Source organism: Salmo trutta, chromosome 15 (assembly GCF_901001165.1).
Source record: "Salmo trutta chromosome 15, fSalTru1.1, whole genome shotgun sequence".
NCBI lineage: Eukaryota > Metazoa > Chordata > Actinopteri > Salmoniformes > Salmonidae > Salmo > Salmo trutta.
Genome location: NC_042971.1, coordinates 30875008 through 30899535, shown reverse-complemented (window position 1 = coordinate 30899535; position 24528 = coordinate 30875008). Strand labels below are relative to the sequence as shown.

At 44.3% G+C, this 24528-nt stretch overlaps 1 protein-coding gene across 1 annotated transcript in view; it reads left to right on the top strand.

Annotated features, from left to right (window-relative positions):
• The window catches only part of LOC115148800 (homeobox protein cut-like 1), a 253639-nt gene that overhangs the window by 106920 nt on the left and 122191 nt on the right, over nt 1-24528 (top strand). Inside the window, exon 3 of the mRNA XM_029691038.1 lies at nt 20017-20064. Coding sequence (XP_029546898.1) covers nt 20017-20064 — 48 coding nt within the window. The remainder of the gene's footprint in view (nt 1-20016; nt 20065-24528) is intronic.

The window sequence follows — 24528 nt, the reverse complement described above, 5'->3', positions numbered from 1 at the left end:
TGTTCCCCTGTCTGACACTTGGTCCTTCTAACGCTCCAGCTGTTGGTAAATAGTGTGTGTGTGTGTGTGTGTGTGTGTGTGTGTGTGTGTGTGTGTGTGTGTGTGTCAAGGAAAGCAACTGAACATTACAGCCTGATCTGTTAATGACATTGGGATGTTTCGGCACTTCAGTCAGCCTGTAATCTCTGCATTACCAGCTGCTGCCTAGAACAGGGGAAGGAGAGGGATGGGAGGAAAGAGGCAGAGGTTTACAGAGGAATAGAGTGGGGAAGAGGCTAAAAGTGCACTGCATGGTGTGCACTGCATAACCCCTTTGGTTATCTGAAGGCCCTTGATGTAGCAAGGTGCCGACTGCATTGACACACACACACACTGCCCAGCAGCAGAGGGGCATGCATTTCTCCTCCTCTTCCCCTCATTCTGATCTGCATGGCTGCATCACAGGTTTTTCTTCTGAAGCTATGGCTAAAAATAGGTCCTCAAAAGCAGACTGCCAAGCAGACCTGCTCATCAGAACTAATTGCAACAGAAAAGATCCCTTCCCCCGTTTTTCCCCTCTTGCCATCCTTCGTGTTTGTTTACTCTGTATAGAATATCCTATTTTCATTCTCTGCAGACCAAACAAATGGTCAGACCTATATTTCCCCCCTCTAGTCTTTAAGATCAGGCATTTTTCTGCCCTTGAAATCCTTGGGCGGGCTACCTAAGCGTCTATTAGTAATAATAATCCGGGATGGAATAACGCATTCCGTGTGAATTTAAAGTGGATCTGAAAAACTCAACCTACAACGTTGTTTAACATGTCGATGTAAGGTAACCTGGCTGAACGTGATGTTATGAACATTCTTCCATAACAAGCTGAGATGTGGCCCCAACCATATTGAAATAACAAAGGTAGAGCGTCCGCCCGAGTGGTGCGCGGGTCAGATGTTTGTTCATCTGCACCCGCCTGCAATTGCTAATAACCCACCCATCTGCAACCGCCCGACTGTATGTGAAAATCTGAGGCTCGCATCCGACCCGCTAATATAGAAATTGCGCTGTAAACTACAATCAGAGACGCCAGAACGAATTTTTTTGCGGCCTGATTTAGAAATGTTTCTGCTTATAATTTTCAACATTTTGGTAGGCTATTTGTTAATCAACTTGTCTATAATTAGATAGATGCAGCTTCTCTTCTGTCAATATATGATGCCCAAGAAGACTAAATGAACCGTTGCTCACCAGAATGTCGTAAATCGATGGAATGAATGCTTTAATCTATTTGACATCGGTAAACATTTCTCTGTTATCTCTGGTTCTTTCGCAGAAGTATAGTGATGGGTAAAAATGCAATAAATAAAAAACTAAAAAAGGAAAGATTTTCTGTGACATCTGTTTGACCGGTTGTAAGGAAATAGATAGCTGTGAAAACGACTCAACACGTCTCTGATAAGATTTCAGTTCGGTTTGGATGCATATTTTATGTGGTTGAAATGCAAGCGGCTTTTATGATGCTAATAAAGACAGTACCTCCCCAGATGGTATCGAACTGCACATTTGCATTCTCTCAAAATGCTGAAAGAAATAAATCCTATTTCTCCGCTCCTGTACCTGATCCCGAGTCCACATTTTGACTACTTTTTGGTGTATCATTTTACTGCAAGAAATGCTTAATTCTGCAGGAGTTCATATTTAGGCAATGTGAGAGGTTATAGACTTAAAGTCAGTGTCCAGATATAAGTTTCCATTTAACCATCTGACCAGTAGGCTCCAGTTCCGTTGACGTGCTATAGGCCTATTTGAAGTCCCCGTCTTGTGGCTGTGGAATTTGTATAGCACCTCACAATCATCACACAACATAACACTGCTATCATTCTATTTTACCACTTCACCAAATGTTTCCCAAACATTACTTTTCTGGCCCTTTCTTCTCATTATTTTCAACTCTCCATTTCGCAGCTTTTCTCTTATTGAATTAAACTCCGACATTGTCCTTTTTGCCTCCGTGGATCAACGTTTTCAACTTTTTCTGCCCGTTCCCAAAAACATTTGGCAATTGGCGTGTAGGCTATTCGGCACACTTAAGTTATGCCCTAAAGCTTAGGTTTACGCATTATGCCAGATGGCTTAAAACAATGAAAGAAAAACCTCCAGTGTAGCATATATATATATAGGGGACATCGAATCTACAGTTACCCGACATTAGTAAGCTAAATGCATGACGTCCACAGTAACAACGCATATATATGATTATATTCTCATAACAAAGCCGGTAGCTCTTATCGAATACGTGTTCATTCAGCGCTGTCTTAAGCATTCTAGTAGTCGACATAGGCATCGGATTGTAGTGTGTTAGCAGAAGTTAGCCAGCAAGCTCGCTAACAGCAAATAAGGTTAGTAAGCTAACTGCATCGTAAATCGTAAATCACTTTTCCTTGCTGGACTAGAAACTGCTCACTAAAAAACAAGTATTCAGTCAATAAGCTAGACAGTCAGGGAGAATATAACATGTTTTGTTATTATGTTTGAGAAAAATAACACACTATTAGCTATGGCAAAATGCATACGATTGCAGAAAATGTGTTTTAAAAGTGCAACATTTTCTCTCAGCTCCATGGTAGAATATGTAGAATTGCAGGAAATTTGCTTTAAAACTGTAAAAATATATCTCTGCTCCATTGAGAATTGAAAGATATCCTCATCAAAATCCGTCAAAGCTACAGATTTTTGTTGTTGCATGGCCTGCGTCTCAATCCACCGCATCCGCCAATATCGGCCTTCCACATCTGCGGTGGAAGGTGGCAGAGCTACAGCGATGTTTGTCAGACCAGGAGACATCCCGAAAATCTGTCTTCTTACGAATACGTCTGTAGCATCTGAAGTCTGTACCGCCGATCTGTAAACTTCTGTCTGTAGCGTCCAAACAGTTTAGGCTACACACTAATATGACCCCACAATCGAAAAGTGAGGTTCTTGTTTTGCTCTAGGACGCCCACAAGCCTCACAAGCCTCGTCTGAAGGTAGCCCGGTACCAGTTTAAAAAATGAATCGAAGTAAAATGCCTTCCAGAAACTTTTTCCACATTTTGTTTTTAGATTTTTATTTTTTACAAATAATAAAAAATGAAAATTTGAAATGTCTTGAGTCAATAAGTATTCAACCCCTTTGTTATGGTAAGCCTAAATAAGTTCAGGAGTAAAAATGTGCTTAATAAGCCACATAATAAGTTGCATGGACTCACTCTGTGTGCATTAATAGTGTTTAACATGATTTTAAAAAAAACTCATCTCCACCACACACACAATTATCTGTAAGGTCAGTCGAGCAGTGAATTTCAAACACCGATTCAACCACAAAGATCAGGGAGGTTTTCCAATGCCTCACAAAGAAGGGCACCTATTGGTAGATAGGTAAAAATGAACATGGGTGGGATGGGCTGAGGTAAACTGAGGGGTGGGATGTGGGATGTGGGAGTGGGCGGGGGGTAGAATGACGGTTGAAGATAAAAGTAAAAAATAAAGTCAAAATAAACAAAAAAAGTATGTTTGAATGACGCTGAGGGGGGCCGCTGTTACATCCAATGCCTGTTTGCCTTAGGCTGAATCTGCACAGGTGCTTGTACGTGAGTACGCATGCATGCATGCATACACACACACACACTCATTCAAACCCACATACACACATGTAAATAGTGCCACACATGCGCTCAAACCTATACAGTCGGCCTTGCTAGTTACATTTTTGTTGTCCTTGATGTCTTTTGTTTTTGTAATGCTGTTTTTGTTTTTTTCCTCTTTTGTTCATGTTGTTGGCGCATTGTTTTTTTCAGAGGGAGGACTGTGGGGGGAGGTCTTGGATGGTTGAGGGGGAACTGTGGGGGGATGTTTGGTGGCCTGGTGGTTGGGAGCTTGGGCCGGTGGCCGACAGGTTGCTGGTTCGGGTCCCAGATTTGACTTGTTGGAGATCTGTCGACGTGCCCTTGGGCGGGGCGCTTGACCCTGGTTGCTCCTGTGAGTCTCTCTGGATGGGAGTCTGCTAGATGACTGAATGTAATGTAAATGTTGAGCGGCTTCACTGCAGGTAGATTGTGTGTTTTAATATTAAATAAAAAACAAAGACAGACACTTGAATATCCCTTTGAGCATGGGGAAGTTATTAATTACACTTTGGATACACCCAGAGATACAGGCATCCTTCCTAACTCATTTGCCGGACAGGAAGGAAACCGCTCAGGGATTTCCCCATGAGGCCAATGGTGACTTTAAAACAGAGTTTAATGGTTGTGATAGAAAACTGAGGATAGATCAACAACATTGTACTTACACCACAATACAAACCTAAATGACAGAGTGAAAAGAAGGAAGGCTGTACAGAATAAAATTATTCCTAAACATTTGTGCAATAGGGCACTAAAGTAAAACTGCAAAAAATGTGGCAAAGGAATTAACTTTATGTCCTGAATACAAAGGGTTATGTTTTGGGAAAATCCAACACATCAATGCGTATCACTCTTCACTTTTATTACTTTTATTTCTTATTTGTAATTTTAAACTGCATTGTTGGTTAGGGGTTTGTAAGTAAGCATTTCACTGTAAGGTCTACACCTGTTGTTTTCGGCGCATGTGACTAATACATTTGATTTGAGTGGCCTAGTTACAGTTTTGACTTAAATCGTCTTGAAAATCTATGGCAAGACATGAAAATGGCTGTCTAGCAATGATCAGCAACCACCTTGATGGACTTTGAATAATAAATAAAGGAATACTGTGCAAATATTGTGCAATTCAGGTGTGCAAAGCTCTTTAGAGACTTAACTAGAATGACACACAGCTGTAATCGCTGCCAAAGATGATTGTAACGTATTGACTCAGGGGTGTGAATACTTATAAATGATATATTTCTGTATTGTTTGTTGATGGGTGAGAATATATATTTTTTCATCCATTTTGAATTCAGGCTGTAACACAACAAAATGTGGAATATGTCAAGGGGTATGAATACTTTCTGAAGGCGCTGTTAAATATGGCTAAATAAGAATAATTTCCTGAGCTTTCTTATATCGCTCAGATATGTTTTGCCATGTATGGATATGTTATTGAATGCGTTTCTATGGGCTAATGGCAGTAAGGCCAAATTCAATGTTTCATCAAGTAATTGTTTTATATATATTTTTAAATAATTACATGGGTCCTACAATTCAAAATCAAATAGCTAAATGATCCTTGGTTCAACCATCTTAAAACAATTCCATATGTTAGCTAGTAGAAACCCAACCAGGCCCCTTAGAATTGCAGGGGGTTTAAAATGTCTCTACACAGCCAAGATGGGGGCATCTAAATTCTTAATAAAATTCAGCCGCGATGACGGGCCAACCCTGCCATTTCAAAAACCTTGGACAGCTTTTGTTTGTGGTACGGCGTGGGGGCAGAGGATGGGTGTCTCTTCATTGGGAGCGGTGGTGATTGATTGTATTGTCTGGGGTGTTGAGGACGGTGGATGGTGGCCCAGCCCAGCATAGCATCTGTGGGGAGAAGATGCTGGCCATGAGGCTGGCTGGTTGACAGGCTGGCTGGCCAGCTCTGGGGACCAACGGGGCAGCCCGACACTACAGCCCTTTGTGTGGGGACTATGGGAGAGTCGTGACCTCATTCCTAGACAAGCGTCTGGGGCAAGAGAGGGCAGCAGGGGGGTGGAGAGGGGTGTCTGTGTCTCTGGCCGGCTCTCACGTACCCCCTCCCTCCAGCCTCCCCCAGTCCACTTGACCCTGAGACTACCCCATCCCCTCAACCCCCTGTTTGTTAGGTATCAATTTACAACCACAATAGTGAGGTGGATTATTCCTTAAACTACCCATGTTTCTCTCATTTTGGTCTTACATGTTGTCAAACACAGATATAGCCATGGTTGGTCATTTTCTGTGACAAAGTTAGGGGCGGTATACTAAATGTCTGGCATTTCCCACATCAGGCTCTTTCCCCCCGGTCTGACATAATGGTTGTTGGCCTTTGGCAGAAGTTCAATGAGGGGAGGTCAAAGAGCCGGGCCTTTAATTGTGAGTGGATCTGGCCACCTCCAGATGCGGCACGGTGGATGGTGTTTGCAGAGCAGTGGAGGAGGGGGGTCTGTCTCTTGTGAGGGAGGGGTCTGCCTATTGATAATAAAACGGATTGAGTCTGTGTCTGGGGGTCTCCAGAGACATAGTGAGATGTGTTGTCAGGGTGTCTGTATGTCTGTAACCGGCTGTGAGGATAATGCATTGTATGCCAGTTAGGTGTTTGAAGTTGATTGTATTATATTTGAGCAGTGAGTGTCTGGTATTGGGGTAGTGGTGTTTGTGAAGTGTCTAGTACCAGAATAGTGTTTGTATAGCCTCTGCCAATGTTTGTAAAATAGCTCTGTCTTCTGGTATTGTGGAGACTGTCTGTCTAACCCCAACATATAAATTGTCTGATATTCTGTTCAGTCGGTGTTTGTGAAACAACATGTAAAGGACTTGGTATTGTGATAGGGGTTTGTAGAATAGGTCTAGTCTACTCTGTGAATTGTCTGCTACTTGAGAATGCATTAGTAAAATAACCCATAAAGTGTCTGACATCCAAGGTTGTGTGTGTAAAACGTCTGGTGCCATTGAGTCACCATTTTGTAAAACGACTTCTAAAGTGTTTGCTATCGGGGGGGGGGGGGGTCGTTGACAGGGACGAGTTCTGTAATTGGCGCTCTCCCAGAGTGTCGAGGTTCTATTTCCTGTAGCGGCGAAGGGCGGGCGGCGTTTCTCTTATCATTGGAGTCTCCTCTCATTCATCACTGCTTCCTGCTCTGCTCTCTTTGTCCTGCCGAGGTGTAGCAGGTGTAGCCTAGCTGTGTGGCACCCAGCCTGGCCTGCCCGGCCCCCTGGAATAAGAAGCAGGCTAATGTCTTCTGACTTTGTCAGATGGGCTCGGCAAACCCAATCAGCAAGGGAAGACAAGCAGGGGTCAGGCCTTCCCCCTCAACGACGGAGGTGGAGAATTAACCCACTACCTAGGCCTATCTACTCCTTCCCTACTGATTCCTTCAGAAATATAGAGAGAACCAGTGGTGTTTTTAGCCTGTTAAGTGGAGGGATGCAATGGAGTGGAGACACGTTAGTGCAGGAACAGAACGCATAACCCGACCTCTGATATTCTCCTGTTAACACATTCCTGTTCTCCCTGGGATTCTGATCAATGTGAAAGGGACTATTATGCTGTCCAGTTACATGGGCGAATATGTCTGAGATCATTTGAATTTGTCATGATCAGAAGTTGAAAAGGAGAGCCTCACGCTCTAGGAGCTCAGATGCAATAATTCTATAACCAGCGCTTCGACAGACAAGCTGTCTTCATCAGAGTATAGTGACAAACACTGCGGGTCACCTATTTATATACTTTGAAAAGACACGCACAGGTGTCTGTAGTCATGGCCGTGTGTGGCTTGATTTCATTGGTTGATTTACAGATATAAATAGAACATTTAAAAAATACCTTGGTGTATGAAATGTATACAGTTAATGTATACACCTCACAAGTTCTCAACTGGCAGCTTCATTAAATAGTACCCACAAAACACCGGTCTCAACGTCAACAGTGAAGAGGCGACTCCGGGATGCTGGCCTTCTAGGCAGAGTTCCTCTGTCCAGTGTCTGTGTTCTTTTGCCCATCTTAATCATTTATTTTTATTGGCCAGTCTGAGATATGTTTTTTTCTTTGAAACTCTGCCTAGAAGGCCTCATCCCGGAGTCGCCGCTTCACTGTTGGCGTTGAGACTGGTGTTTTGTGTGTACTATTTAATGAAGCTGCCAGTTGAGGACTTGTGAGGCGTCTGTTTCTCAAACTATACACTCTAATGTACTTGTCTTCTTGCTCAGTTGTGCACCGGGTCCTCCCACTTCTCTTTCTATTCTGGTTAGAGCCAGTTTGCGCTGTTATGTGAAGGGAGTAGTACACAGAATTGTACCAGATCTTCAGTTTCTTGGCAATTTCTCGCATGGAATAGCCTTCATTTCTCAGAACAAGAATAGACTGACTAGTTTCAGAAGAAAGTGCTTTGTTTCTATCCATTTGAGCCTGTAATCGAACCTACAAATGCTGATGCTCCAGATAATCAACTAGTTTTATTGCTTCTTTAATTAGCACAACAGTTTTCAGCTGTGCTAACATAATTGCAAAAGGGTTTTCTAATGGATCAATTAGTCTTTTAAGATGATGAACTTTGATTATTGGAACACGAGTGATGGTTGCTGATAATGGGCCTCTGTACGCCTATGTTGATATTCCATAAAAAATCAGCTGTTTCCAACTACAATAGTCATTTACAACATTAACAATGTCTACACTGTATTTCTGATCAATTGAATGTTATTTTAATGAACAACAAAATGTGCTTTTCTTTAAAAAAACAAGGACATTTCTAAGTGAACCCAAACGTGTGTGTGTCTACAGTTGAAGTCGAAAGTTTACATATGTCACAGTATAACTTCCGTCTCTCTCCTTGCCCCTACCTGGGCTCGAACCAGGGACACTCTGCACACATCGACAACAGCCACCGTCGAAGCATCGTTTCCCATCGCTCCACGAAAGCTGCGGCCCTTGCAGAGCAAGGGTAACAACTACTTCAGGTCTCAGAGCGAGTGACGTCACCGATTTGAAACGCTATTAGCACGCACCCCGCTAACTAGCTAGCCATTTCACACGTGTTACACATACACCTTAGAAGTCAAAGTCAAAGTATTGGAGTGGCCATCACCAAGCCCTGACCTCAATCCTATAGAAAATGTGTGTGCAGAACTGAAAAAGCGCCTGTGACCACGGAGGCCTACAAACCTGATTCAGTTACACCACCTCTGTCAGGAGGAATGGGCCAAAATTCACCCAACTTATTGTGGGAAGCTTGAGGAAAGCTACCTGAAACGTTTGACCCAAGTTAAACAATTTAAAGTCATTGCTACCAAATACTAATTGAGTGCATGTAAACTTCTGACCCACTGTGAATGTGATGAAAGAAATAAAAGGTGAAAGAAATAATTCTCGCTACTATTATTCTCACATTTCACATTCTTAAAATAAAGTGGTGATCCTAACTGACCTAAGACAGGGAATTTCTACTAGAATTAAATTGTGAAAAACTGAATTGTGAAAAACTGAGTTTAAATGTATTTGTCTAAGGTGTTTGTAAACTTCCGACTTCAACTGTACATACTCCCTCACTCACTCACTCACTCACTCACTCACTCACTCACTCACTCACTCCCTGGTAACTCTACTGCTGTCACACTGACACGGGCAGCTCAGTCGCTCTGCTTCAGGACACCAGGTTCCTCACCCTCCGCCACACATCCTACAAAAAGATCACCTTAGCCAGTGCAAGGTGATCATCAAAGAGAGTACAAGAGTGGAAGAAAATGAAAGAGAAAGTGGTGAGGAAATTAGAAACATAGGGAGTGGAAAAGGAAGGGGATCAAATGTTTTTAATCCCATGCTTGGTAAACAACATGTGTGGACTAACAGTGAAATGCTTACTCGCGGGCCCTTCCAAACAATGCAGAGAGAGAAAATAGCAAAATAATAGAAAAGTAATAACATGTAATAATACAAATGATAATCAATGCACTGAGTAACGATAACTTGACTATATACATGGGATACCAGTACTGAGTCCATGTACAGCGGTACGAGGTAATTGAGGTAGATATGAACATATAACTAAGAATAAAGTGACTAGGTAACAGGATAGATATTAAACAGTAGCAGCAGAGTATGTGATGAGTCAAAAAGTTTGTGCAAAAAGAGTCAATGCAGACAGTCCGGGTAGCTTTTTGGTTAACTATTGAACAAACTATTTAGCAGTCTTATGGCTTGTAAGTAGAAGCTATTCAGGGTCCTGTTGGTTCCGGACTTGGTGCATCAGTACCGATTTGCCGTGCGGTAAGAGGGACAACAGTCTACGACTTGGGTGGCTGGACTGTTTGACTATGTTTAGGACTTTCCTCTGACACCGCCTGGTATAGTGGTCCTGGATGGCAGGAAGCTTGGCCCCATGGATGTAGTGGGCTGTACTCGCTACCCTCTGTAGCACCTTTACAGTCGGTTGCCAAGCAGTTGCCATACCAAGCGGATGCAGCCAGTCAAGATGCTCTCAATGGTGCAGCTGTAGAACTTGTTGAGGATCTGAGGGCCCATGCCAAAAGCCTCCTGAGGGGGAAGAGGCATTGTCGTGCCCTCTTCACAACTGTGTTGTGGTGTGTGGACCATGATAGATCCTTAGTGATGTGGACACACGAGGTCTCTGACCTCTTCCCTATAGGCTATCTTATCGTCATCAGTGATCAAGTCTACCAACTTCGTGTCGTCATCAAACTTAATGATGTTGTTGGAGTCGTGCGCAATGGTGAGGAGGGTAGGGAAAAGAAAGAAAGGGAGAGTGAGAGAGAGAGCCGGGACCACACTGGTACGAATAGAGAGTAGGGAGCGCCAGACGCCGCCTGAGGAGAAAGCCTCGTCAGTCATGAATTATTCACTCCATAATTTCTCTGGAACCAACCAACACAACCCTCCTCCATTCATGGCCCTGCATTAAAGATGCTGTATGTGTGTGTGGTGGTGGGGGGGGGGGGGGGGGTGCTGGCTATTGGCGGAAGTGGGAGATTGTTTTAGCTGAGAGGTCTCTGAGGAAAGAGAGATGTAAAGGATGTTTCGTCCAACTCTTTCCCTGTGTACTCATTCATATTCCCCCTTTTCCATTTCATCTTCAGTCAATCTCAATCTCTCAATCTCCCTCCCTCCCTCCCTCCCTCCCTCCCTCCCTCCCTCCCTCTCTCCCTCCCTCTTTCATTCGCTGTCTCATCCTCTTGTCTTTCCTCTTTTTGCCCTCTGTCATGTCAGGGCCGGTGGGACCCTCTCTCGCGGGCACTGATGTGCAGGTCATTGGCTGAGTCATGAGCCCCCTTGCCCCTGACCGCTGACTCGTCTGCCCCCTGTAGCCAGCCTGTAGCCCAGACACGGGGGTTGGCCTCAGCCAGGCCAGGCCACAGCCAGTGTGAGGCTTGGCAAGCAGCCACTTGGCTTACAGACCCAGTGGCAGAGAGTGGGGGAAAGAGAGAGAACTCTTGCCATGGTGCAACAGTGACCCAGTGGCAAAAGGACGGAGTGGTGGAAAGCGGGAGGAAGAGAGCGAGAAATCCCTCCATGGTGCTAACCCCATTTTTAATCTCTCGTTGACAGAGTTACGTAAACATAACTGGTACCATAGAATCTGTCGGTAAGGAATGGAATGTGTGGGATAACGATTTGGGTTTTTCGTCACAGGTTATTTGGACAAATCCTGATTTCGCAGGTGTTAGCATCTTTCCAATTTCGGAAGGGGAGGGGACATTCGCTGAGTTAAATAAATAAAAAATGTGCCCTTCACTTACAAAGAGGGTTCCGGTTCCACTCATCATTCTACCATCTCTTCTCTTAACACGTATGGATCCAGAACTTAATCGAGAAGCTGACCAGTTACGCAAGACTTTAGTTCTGGGTTAACCGAGATTAACCCGTGGTAGGGATGGCGAGGGGAGAAAAAAAGATAAAGGGAGAAATGGAGGGAGAGCAGCTCTCCACCCTCAAGGAATAGACATGCTATTTCCCTCTTTCTCACTTCAGTTCAAATACCATTTTATGTTCTGTACAAAACAAGTGCCCTCGCTTGAAACCCTCAACACAGGCAACAAAAAAAACATAAATGACGCAAATGCTGCAATATTCCTAAACCCAGGCGCTTTCTCTCTCCTCATGACGTAGACTAATGCTGTAGCCCAACCTCTATAGTGGAGAGCAGATATGCGTGGAGATGAGAGCTAGTAGGTCCGAGTAGTACACCCTCCGGGTCTCCACCGTACGCTGCGTTTTTCATTGAACAATGACCGCACAGGTCCAGTGCACTCAAACACAAAACGAGAGCCACTCAGTGGGTCGACTATTAAAAGAGGAGAGAGGGTTACTTAAAAGCTGAATATGAAAAGAAGCCATTGTCTATGTCCTGGACTGTCACCGGGGGAAAGAAAGGCAGGCCTAGAAGAAACCGGGGCCGTTGTGCTTAGATTATATTTGGTTAAATGGTGGCAGCCAGTGGAGGGATCCCTGAGGAAAGGTTAGGTGATGGCCGCCATGTCTGAAGTAAAGCTTGTGAACTCATTTTGGAATCAGACTCTCATCCTCTTCTCCTCCCTTACACTCCTCACCCTCTTTCTTTCCTCCTCTCCCGCTGCTCCCTCCAGCTAGCTGAGACTGTGTGTGTGTGTGTGTGGGGACCTGCAGGCTTGCTTCCCTGGAGTTCTGGGCTGGTTTCCAGGACGGGGAGCTCCCTGGTGGTGGAGAGAGAAAGAGGGAGGGAGAGAGAGAGAGGGGAAGCCCTGCTCTTTACTCCTCTCTCCCGATCTCTTGCGCTCTGGAGCTATTTACCATACTACCCTGCCTGCGTACTGTATGCTGCCTACAGGTTTAACTGCCATCCCTACTTCATTCGTCTCCATATACATTGGCATACTTCACCCTACTGTCTCTTCTGGCCTGATCAAACAGCATCATCTACATGGCGTATACCATACCATTAAAAAAAGATATCTCCAGTGCCACTGCCATAACAACCCTTATTAAGTGGTTGGAAAGGAGAAGTAATCAACATCTTAAAATTAATAGATTTGGTAGATAGTATTTCGTTATTTTAACCCCCTTCTTCTCAGAGAATGTTGCTGGAATGTACAGAGGCTGTTTTACAGGCTCCTGACCAAACTTGCTATTTTGTGATTTTTTTTTGCACTGATCTTAACTTTTTTGGTAAATAATGTTTCTGTCATCGTTTCCTATGACAAAAAGAGCTTCTGGACTTAAGAGCCGTGATCACTAACCTCGATTTGGATAAAGATTTCTACTTCAATGAGTCGGCGGCGCAGGACATACTACTCACCCCGGACCAGGACCTAATCCTCGACACTCGGAAGACAAAGTGACGACGAATATATAGAGGCCGACTTACGGGCACCCTGATGAAACAACAGCGGCGAGTAAATAAACTGCCTCTATCCTCTGTTCTATTGCGAATATACAATCGCGGGAGAACAAACTGGACGAGCTCCATTCAAAACTATCCTATCAACGGAACCTGAAGAACTGTAATATCCTATGTTTCTCAAAAATGTTGCTGAACAAGGACATCAATAGTCTTGCTGGTTTTCCATCGGATGCTAAGCTACAAGACTGTTTCTCTAACACAGACTGGAATATGTACTGGGACTCATCCGATGGCATTGAGAAGTTGACCACGTTAGTCATCGGCTTCATTAAAAGTGCATCAACAATGTCGTCCCCACTGTTGACCGTATGTACATATCTCAACCAGACGCTATGGATTACAGGCAACATCCTCACTGAGCTAAGGACAAGAGCTGCTGCTTTCAAGGAGCAGGACACCTGGATGCTTATAAGAAATCCCGCTATGCCCGCCGACAAAACCATCAGACAGGTAACCTGTCTAAATGACTATCGCCCGTGGTACTCACATCTGTAGCCATGACATGCTTTGAAAGGCTGGTAATGGCTCACATCAACACCGTCCCAGACATCCAATTCCCATACCGCCCCAACAGATCCACAGATGACACAATCTCTATTGCACTCCACACTGTCCTTTTCCACTTGGACAAAAAGAACACCTACGTGAGAATGCTGTTAGCCTCTCTGGCGCATGTGGGACGAACTCGTCCCACCTACGTAACAGCCACTGAAATCCAGTGGCGCGATTTTTGAATCGTTAGAAATACTATTACTTCAATTTCTCAAACATATGACTATTTTACAGCTATTTAAAGACAAGAATCTCGTTAATCTAACCACACTGTCCGATTTCAAAAAGGCTTTACAACGAAAGCAAAACATTAGATTATGTCAGCAGAGTGCCCAGCCAGAAATAATCAGACACCCATTTTTCAAGCTAGCATATCATGTCACATAAACCCAAACCACAGCTAAATGCAGCACTAACCTTTTATGATCTTCATCAGATGACACACCTAGGACATTGTGTTATACAATACATGCATGTCTGTTCAATCAAGTTCATATTTATATAAAAAAAACAGCTTTTTACATTAGCATGTGACGTTCAGAAAAAGCATAACCCCCGCAAACTTCCGGGGAATTTACTAACAGTTTGCTAAATTACTCACGATAAACGTTCACAAAAAGCATAACAATTATTTTAAGAATTATAGATACATTACTCCTCTATGCACTCGATATGTCCGATATTAAAATAGCTTTTCGGATGAAGCACATTTTGCAATAATCTAAGTACATAGCCCGGCATCACAGGGCTAGCTATTTAGACAACCACCCAGGTCAGCCTCCACCAAAATCACATTTCCTATAAGAAAAATGTTCTTACCTTGCTTGTTCTTCGTCAGAATACACTGCCAGGACTTCTACTTCAATAACAAATGTTGGTTTGGTCCCAAATAATCCATCGTTATATCCAAACAGCGACGTTTTGTTCGTGAGTTCTAGACACTATCAGAATGCTACATCACGGTCTCGCGCATGGCGCATTGGCGTGACAAAAAATGTCTAAATATTCCATTACCGTACTTCGAAGCATGTCAACCGCTGTTTAAAACCAATTTTTATGCCATTTATCTCGTAGAAAAGCGATAATATTCCGACCGGGAATATGCATTGAGCCTAAACAGCCGAATTAAATTTCTCCTCAGGAGCGAATCGTGCATGCGCCTCATTCAAAGGTCCTCTGATCCGCCACTTACCAAAGGCGATAATGTGTTTCAGCCTGAGGCTGCCTCGTCAACCTTCAGGTATTTCCCGGGTTCTGAGAGCCTATCGGAGCCCTGGGAATTGTCACGTTACAGCTAAGATCCTTACTTTTCAATAAACAGATGCAAGACGCACGACTCTTTGTCAGACAGGGTACTTCCTGCATGAAACCTTGTCAGGTTTTTGCCTGCCATAGGAGTTCTGTTATACTCACAGACACCATTCAAACAGTTTTAGAAAATTCAGTGTTTTCTATCTAAACCTGAACAATAATATGCATATTCTAGCTTCTGAGTTGGTGTAGGAGGCAGTTAAAAATGGGCACATATTTTTTCCAAAATTCTCAATACTGCCCCCTAGCCCAAACAGGTTAATTCGCTACAGCTCAGTGTTCAACACCATAGTGCCCTCAAAGCTCCTCACAAAGCTATGGACCCTGGGTCTGAACATCTCCCTCTGCAACTGGATCCTGGACTTCCTGATGGGACATCTCCAGGTGGTGAGGGTAGGTAACAACACATCCGCCAGGCTGACCCGCAACATGGGGGCCCCTCAGGGGTGCGTGCTTAGTCCCCTCCTGTACTCTCTTTTCACCCACGACTGCGTGGCCGCGCATGACTACAACGTCGTCATGAAGTTTGCCGACGACACGACGGTGGTAGGCCTGATCACCGATGACGATGAGACAGTCTATAGGGGAGGAGGTCAGAGACCTGGCAGTGTGGTGCCAGGACAACAAACTCTCCCTCAACGTCAGCAAGACACAAGAGCTGATCGTGGACTACAGGAAACAAAGGGCAGAGCACGCCCCCCTTCACATCACCAGGGCTGTAGTGGACCGGGTCGAGAGCTTCAAGTTCCTTGGTCTACACATCAATAAGGATCTATCCAAACACACCAACACAGTTGTGAAGAGGGCACGACAACTCCTCCCCCCCTCAGGAGGTTGAATAGTTTTGGCATGGGCCCAGATCCTCAAAAAGTTCTACAGCTGCACCATTGAGAGCATTTAGACTACATGGCATCTGACCGCAAGGCGCTACAGAGGGCAGTGCGTATGAGCCAGTACAGCACTGTGGCCGAACTCCCTGCCATCCAGGACCTTTATACTAGGTGATGTCAGAGGAAGGCCCTAAAAATTGTCAAAGACTCCAGTCACCCAAGTCATAGACTGTTCTCTCTGCTACTGCACGGCAAGCGGTACCCATGCACCAAGTCTGGAACAACAGGACCCTGAACAGCTTCTACCCCCAAGCCATAAAACTACTAAATAGTTTGTCCGGCTTGCTATTTGGTTAACTCTTTAACTATCTGTATTGACCCTTTTTTACACAAACTTTTTTTTACTCATCAAATACGCTGCTACTACTGTTGACTATCTGTCCCTTTATTCATAGTTTATGTACATATCTACCTCAATTACCTCGTACCCCTTCACCTCATTTTGGTACTTGTATTCCTTGTATATAGCCAAGTTATCTATTATTTCTCTTTTCTTCTCTCTGCGTTGTTGGGAACGGCCCTTAAGTAAGCACTTCACTGTTAGTCCACACCGGTTGTTTACGAAGCGTGTGACGAATAACATTTTTATAAAGTTTTATGAGAAAATCTAACATAGCCTATTATCTGGGAAGATAACGCAGAACACCTTTTCACTAATGACAGCTGTTTAGCTGGTTAAACAAAGGTTAGCCATGTTTTGGCTAAAATGTATGTCCAAGTCAAAAAAGCTTAGCAGCAGCCAGCGGCACTTTCCGCGACTGGTAGCTTTTTCAAAGCCAACACTACGTACTCCAAGTGTAATTAGCTCCAATTAATGTAGTTTGCTCAATATTAGAAGTTGAGAAATAAAGATGACATTATGAAGAACATATTCACTTCTTTTCTGCTGTAGGTGTTTAATTCAAAATTCATTTTCTGTTTCTAGCGATATTCATAAAAACACATAGGAAAGAATAATAAATATGAATCAATTTAAATCTATATTTTTGCGGGCCCCCTGCAGGACCCCAGGTTGAATACCTCTGCTGTGAATCGTGTGTCCTCAGTCACTCTGGCATGAAGATCAGTGTTTACTGGGCTTGCCATTATTGGTCACTTGATCATTACCATTAAGCCTTTTTATCCATCAGTCAGAATGTGAAGATCAGTTTTATGCAGAAGGGCTGTCTATCAAATTCGGGACAATTGCATTTGCAGTTCTCAAGCAGATTGTCTTTGTGTGTGTGTGAGTGCGTGTGTCCCTGTCGAGATCCAGAAAGACTTGTGAGTTCTCTTGGCCAGGGCAGGAGTGTTATGTTGAAACCAGATGTTGAGCGATGTTTCCTCTTTGTCACGTGGCCCCTTACATAAATGTCATCTGTACAGTAGCCAGTGCCGATGGGCGATTAGCAGGCCCAGCTGCTCCCTCCCCGGGAGTGGGAAAAGTCCAACACGCTAGCTAACGTTAGCTTAGCGTTAGCTTAGCTCAGCAAAGCACGGCCTGTGTCAGCCGGCCCCCAGCGTCTGACAGAGAGGCTCCTCGGAGGAACAGGGGAGGGAGGGAAAGGGGGGAAAGAGGGCACACTGGTGTACACAACAGCCAGTCGAAGGAGGCACACCTAAACACATTATCAAAATGGAGTGTGAGAAAGTGAGACGTGGAGAGAGGATACGACAGAGACCCAGGCATTTAAAAGCTCTTAATGTCACGTAGTTGTTATGCCTACCCTGCAAGTTAGGGTTGATTACCTTAAAATATATGACGCAAGGTTTCAGTAATAGGTTAGAGGTTATATTGTGTCACAGGACACATGTGCTTTGCTATTGTCACAGAGTACACCTCTGCTGTATCCTGAGTGTGACTGAAATGTCCACTTGTCTAATGTGGGCCAGTCATTTAGAAGTGTGTGTGTGTGTGTGTGTGTGTGTGTGTGTGTGTGTGTGTGTGTGTGTGTGTGTGTGTGTGTGTGTACACACGTGTGTAGGCGCATGCACTCCACTAACTGGCTGCTGCTAACTCCGTTACAGTGGACAGTTCTGTTTTGGAGCATGCTGTGCATTCCAATAGGGAGGCCTCATGTAAGGCCTTTTTGTGCCCAGCTGAGATTTATTCAGAGACGTATTTAATTAAATTTTACTATCAAACACGCCTGCTCTGTTCAAATGGACATTGAAATTGGCCATAATCAGATATACTTTAATGGCGAGGCGTTGCAGTCGCTCCACTGCCCAAGATGAGATTCATCATTGGTTGAGTAAGGTCGGAAACAACGGAGCAGTTTGTTTTGATTGGAGCGCTTCTATATTCTCTTATTTTTGTGACTTCATTTCAAATGAGTTTTATTTTCATCTACCGCAGCCTGCAGATTCGACTCTCAACCCAGTTTCTCACAAGTTAAGCAGGCACATAATGCTACAGAAATAGCCGGCTGTTGAAGTTGGCCCGTTTTTCAGGCCTAACAGTGCTTTTAGAAGTTAATTAATGAACAGAGCTCACATTTGCATGTAGCGTCGCTACTTTTCGCATGAATGGTAATTTAACCAGAAACAACTGAGTCATGCAGAATGTGTGCAGTGGGGAAAAGAGGGCACGAGGAGGAGAGAGAGGGTGTGTGTGTGTGTGTGTGTGTGTGTCTGTATGAGAGAGAGAGAAAATGTGCTAATAAATGTATGCTGCCTGCCCTCTACGCTTTTCCTTTAAATCTTTACACTCGTGGGAATTGGCCTATATGGATAGGGCTAAATTTAAATGTTTCTTACAGAACAAATATGAAAAGCGTATGCATAATCATGGTAACAGTTTGGAGACTGTGGGAAAATTATTAGACCAAAGTTGAGGACACAACAGTTCATGTGACACAAGACTGTATCCAGACATTACATTGCTCTGTTGTACTTTTGTTGATAACTAAATCTGAAAATTCTCTGGATACATTCAGTAACATGATAAGAATACTGCTCGGAAATGTGGGGTAGGTGCAACATATCATTTTAATTCACTTTTATGACTCAAAGAAGAGTCTTCAAATATAAGGTGCTTCTTTAAGCTCTCATAGCTGTTTTGTTGAGGAATTAGTGCAAACACACTTGTTGTTTTGTTTGGAACACAGCCCTGCATCCCCGCCATCACACAATTACAGTTGTTCTTTACGCAATCCAAAAACGGACCTTTATAAATAGCAATCTGCTGGTCAGGTGGGCATCATTTGAAAGCCTATTGTATTGCCGACATGACTAGCTAAGTTCTAAAATAGGATATTACAGTGTTAGGCTTTCGCAATGCAATTCAGGGAAACGGATTGTAATTTTGTTACGCATAGAAATGTGTCATGAGTGCGTTCAGGTGCGTGTGCCGCGGCAACGTTTCTTCACAATAGACAAACATTCTGGGTATGACGCCATGTCATCTTGTAACTGTATATCAAACATAGGGATCATAAACGTTGACACTGTATATGACATGAGTGGAATGATGTGGAAATTTGAGGTGCCCAGTAGGACTCACGGCTTGCTTGTATGACATGAAGCTGTATTTATTATAATCGTTAACGTCTCATATTTGAAAATACGTAGTCCTCTTCATTTACAGCATTTCCCTTACTCAGACAACCAAACATGTGTAAAAGTTGCCCGGGGGGGGGGGCAACTTTTTGTCCAGAACAGCTGTCAGTCAAAACCCAGACAGCGCTGTGAAACGCAGAGCCAGAGCTTGTTACTGTCCAATTTAGTTGTTTATCAGGCCCCAAATCTGCCTTTTTCAACCCATATACGGGTACGAGTGAAAAGGGTACACAGAGCGTCCTCTCTGCTCTCATTCAAGGGTAGCACAAGGTGATATACTCTGTTTTGTCTTCCCACCTTTTCCCAGAGAACAAGCCTACCCTCGGGGAGGGTTTTGACAAATCAGGACCCCAATTTCATATGTTTAACGTATTTCTATGCTCCGGATCTGGGAACAAAAGGTAACACTGCCTCATCTATCAGAGTTGACAGCAGGGATTTTTTTTTAGAATGTAGTGAGAATGGGGCCTGGCTTTTCTAAACTAAACACATGGTTAGTTTGTAAGAGGTTTCTGCTCAATACTGTCGTGATAAAGCAAATGTCTGAGGTATTAAAGACTATGGAAATGGAGGATTTGGCCATTTTTTACCATATGAGAATGTATTGTGTTTTGCTCTCCCACAAAGTAGCATTGTTATGAGACGCTAATCATTTTCCCTTTTTGTATTGCAGGATCTGCGAAAGCTGGTAGCTCCGTTGCTCAAAGGCTTCCAAGCGGAGGTGAGTGCTATTTAAAACTCTAGATCATTTTATACCTAGCTTTTCTTTATCCATTATGGATGAGTTTGTGTAGCCTACAGTACAATGTGTATGTAGTGAGGGATGGTGGCCATTTTGTTTTTGCGGGGGAACAGTGGCTCCCTGACGTACCCCATAAAGGCTGACATGTGCTGACTCTGCCTGGCCAGACTGCTGCTGGCTGGCAGCTCTGCTCTCCTGCTGGAGGAGCTTTCCCTACCTCAGTGGAGCCCTCGCCAGGGGAGTCCATTATTTGTGTCCTTTTATGAGGCTCTCTAGCTCCCAGCCATGTTTAAATTGCATCCCCTTAAAAGATTCCAGCCAAACCACTCCTGATCAGAGCTGCAATCTGAAAGTCCAGGCAGACATGCCTTTCTCTGTTTCATAACTCACCACCCCCAACCTCCCTATTATGGCTATGTGTCACATCGTCTGATGCAAAGCTCCTCTTGATATCTGCCAAAATGAATGTCATTGGCCTCCTGAATCATTCCTTGCGTATTGGGAGAAACTTGTTGCCTATTGTGTCTCCTGTACTGAGGCTCTGCCTTTCTGTGTGTGATATTGTGGTATCATTGCCTCGGAAATGTGAACACGGGTATGTAGATGAAAGTAAATGAGCCAGTTCAGACCAGGGGGGGATTCATGGGGGGGGGGGGGGGGGGCTGATGGCACTTTAACTCTCTTGTCTGGTGGAGGGTGGGGGGCTCACACGAGGGGGCGCAATGCCCACTATGCCTGTACCGGGTTTAAATCCCTGACCCTGAAAATGCGCCCTGACAGCCTAGGCCAGCCACAGGGAAGAGCAGCCCTGCTGATTTAACATTTTGTCCTGAGAGCCCTTGCGCCGCTCCGAAAGTATGGTAACTTCAGCATTGATTTAGGGGACTTTAATGATAATAATGTGAGCTGTGAGACTTGAGGCGGGAAGGGGGAGGAGGGGTGTGCGAGTGAGAGCTGTGTTTCTGGCACCATCTCTTAATTCCTCCTCCTCGAGTGCCACTCCTGCAGTAAATAAGGGCTTAGTGATTTGAGGCTTTATGGCGAGCATCAATACAGGCCCAGCCTGACTCCTCTGAGTGCTTCACTGCTATTCTGCTACTGCTGGGCCTGCCTCCTGCCTCGGCTGAGTCAATTCACTTTTAATATCTTTGTCAAATCAGGCGATGTATTGAATAGAAATTCAATGAATCAATTATAAAAATGAAAATCTGTATTGAATATGTACTGATGTGGTCACAGTTGCGAACAAGTAATTGTTTATGTTTGTTTGAGGGACTTTAATTCTTCTCATCCAAAGGAAGTGGCATTCGTAAAACTGTCAACCGTTTTAGGAGACAGATGCAAATGTTGCCGTCTTCAAATGTGTCTTGCTCAGTGCATATTTAATTTGGTAATGATGGAGGACAGTAAGATTTTATCACTTTATGTCAGATTGCATTTTACATTCAGAACATGTGTTTGTGAGTCTCCCGCGCTAATTCATGATATAAAATGTTTTGAATTCAGTGTAAACATTTGCATATAAAGTGAGGAGCAAGCATTTAAATTATGTCTGGAGCTCTCTTCCTTGTGTAGTACTTGTGTCCATGACAACTCTCACCCTGATGATGTGTCCAGACTACAGACAGAGCATCACTAGTTGTCTGACCCATGAATAATCTCTCTTCAGGGAGTACTGTCCTGTTTCTAATTTTCCTGTTCCAGGAGGATTTACCAGTACTGTCCAGTGTTACTTAGTGGAACAAACATTCTTACAATTTGATGAAGAAATGGCCCTAAAATGGAACCCTGTGGTGCGCCTTTCTTTTGATTGGTTGTTTGCTACCTTATTTGTGTTTACAACAAATTGCTATCTTGCTCAAAGATATTCTATTACTTTTAACTTGATGCATATTAAGTTAATTCCACTGCACTGAGAAATGTGATTATTAGAGAAATCCCTTTAGAGAAACCGTTCATTGTAATCTTGGGAGTGCGTCTTGAAATCAAACTGTCACATGTTCGTTTTGATCACTTTGATGAGCACGCGTCTCCCAACGCTCCCTATGAGAACCATTGTGTTGCCACAGTACACCCAGTAACCCAGTCAGATACATATCCCTGACCATAATTAGTCACCATTACTTAATTATATTCATATTCCTGTCGGCTCTTTAAATTATTATTTTTAAGTGTTCTAAAACAAAGCCCACTCTCTCACTAAGAGGCCCAAGAATTTGGCTGCCATCTATATGGCTGCTAAATAAAACTCCTAACTACTACTGCGTGACATGACTCAGTAATTGGTCAGTGGCTGCTATAGAGGCCGAAATATAGACCTCTGGACAGGAAACCCCAATAAGAAACAGAATGCAGATGGGATTTAATAAAGTAAGAGAGAAGAGAAATAAAGTACAGTAACCCCAGCATTGCTTCAAATGTCTGTCATCCTCGAACCATCTCAAAATGGCTCTCGCCAACGCCTCCCAGTAAAGAAGCTTCTTAAGCCACTAAAAGCATTTCTTTATAATTCAGCAGCGAGGAGCGCCATGTAACTTTCATGAAGTTAAAGGGGCTGGAAAGACGGCTCCCTGTACACCCCTCTCAGGCAGGGCGGAACCGCACTGCAGCCCGTCTGGCCCATTAGCGTTCATTGTGGTTGGCGCAAGGGCCCCCAGGCCTATTATTGACGGAGGTAATCGCCCCTGTTTAAATCAACCCAGGTTTAAAATACCCATCACCCACGTCACACCGGCCCGGCTCGCAGGCACCAGTCAGATTCCAGCAGCCATTTTCATTTATCTCCTCTGTGAATAAATAGGACGATTGGCAAGGACAGGAGAAGTCCCTGACCTTCGCAAAGTCCCAACTTATCATCACGGGAATTTAGGGTTTCACTTTGTTTTACATGAGCATCAGCTGGGTGAGAGATAAAGATATACTGTAGAGCTCAGCAACTGCTTCTCGTGTGAAAGCACTATTGTTGACTGCTTAAATAGGAAGGAAAACAAATGACAATATGGATACTCTTGGTGTGATTCAAAGATGCAGATTGTCAGATGCAGAAGATGCAGTACACAAGCATTTCGGCTCTCCGTAGGGGGAACAAGAGAAATAAGGTTATTTTTCTGCTCCCTCTGTTCATTATCTACAAGGCAGAGCATGACGTGCGGTGCATTAGAATATCTGAGATGCTCCACGACTTCTGGAAGGCCTCAAGGGTTAGGGAAAGGGCCAAGCCAGGCAGCCAGATCTCTTTCAGTTTTTTTTATTTGTGAAATGAGCGAGCGCTTCTTTTCCTGTCAGGAAATGAGAACACAATGGGGAACAGAGCTCAGCATGCGGCGCCCACAGGCCCATGTGGACACACACCACAGCAGGGGGGGAGGTGGGGGAGGAGGGAGCGGTGGAGAGCTCAATGGCATCCCCTCTTGGGGAGAGGAGGGTGGGTCTTTCTACTATACTATACCCCCCCCACACGCTGCGGCTGTAGCCTCCCTCTGTCTACTCACACACACATGCATGCCCACAAACACATTCCCGGCATCTCCTGATTCTGCCCCTACTGTCGCCAAAACCTCTGAGGGAACCCGTCCTTACATGTAGCGTGAAGTGTGACGCCACCAGAGTGTTCTCGGTCTCTCCCTGGACCACCTCTTCTTCTCTAAGACACCGCTCAGAGTCTATCCCAGATACACTATATATACCAAAGTATGTGGACACACCTTCAAATTAGTGGATTTGGCCATATCAGCCACACCCGTTGCTGACAGGTGTATTAAATCGAGCACAAAGCCATGCAATCTCTATAGACAAACATTAGCAGTAGAATGGCCTTACTGAACAGCTCAGTGACTTTTAACGTGGGACCGTCATAGGATGCCATCTTTCCAACAAGTCAGTTCCTCAAATGTCTTCCCTGCTAGAGCGGCCCCGGTCAACTGTAAGTGCTGTTATTGTGAAGTGGAATCATCTAGGAGCAACAACGGCCCAGACGCAAAGTGGTTGGCCACACAAGCTCACAGAACGGGACCACCGAGTGCTGAAGCGCATAAAAATAGTCTGTCCTCGGTTGTAACACTCACTTCCGAGTTTCAAACGGCCTCTGGAAGCAACGTCAGCACAAGAGCTGTTAGTCGGGAGCTTCATGAAATGGATTTCCGTGGCTGAGAAGCCACATACAAGCCCTAAGATCACCATGCGCAATGCCAAGCGTCGGCTAGAGTTGTGTAATGCTCGCCACCATTGGACTCTAGAGCAGTGGAAACGCGTTCTCTGTAGTGATGAATCTGGGTATGGCGGATGCCAGGAGAACGCTACCTGCCCCAATGCATTGTGCCAACTGTATAGTTGGGTGGAGGAGGAATAATGGTCTGGGGCTGTTTTTCATGGTTCGGGCTAGGTCCCTTAGTTACAGTGGTGGGAAATCTTAACGCTACAGCGTACAATGACATTCTAGACAAT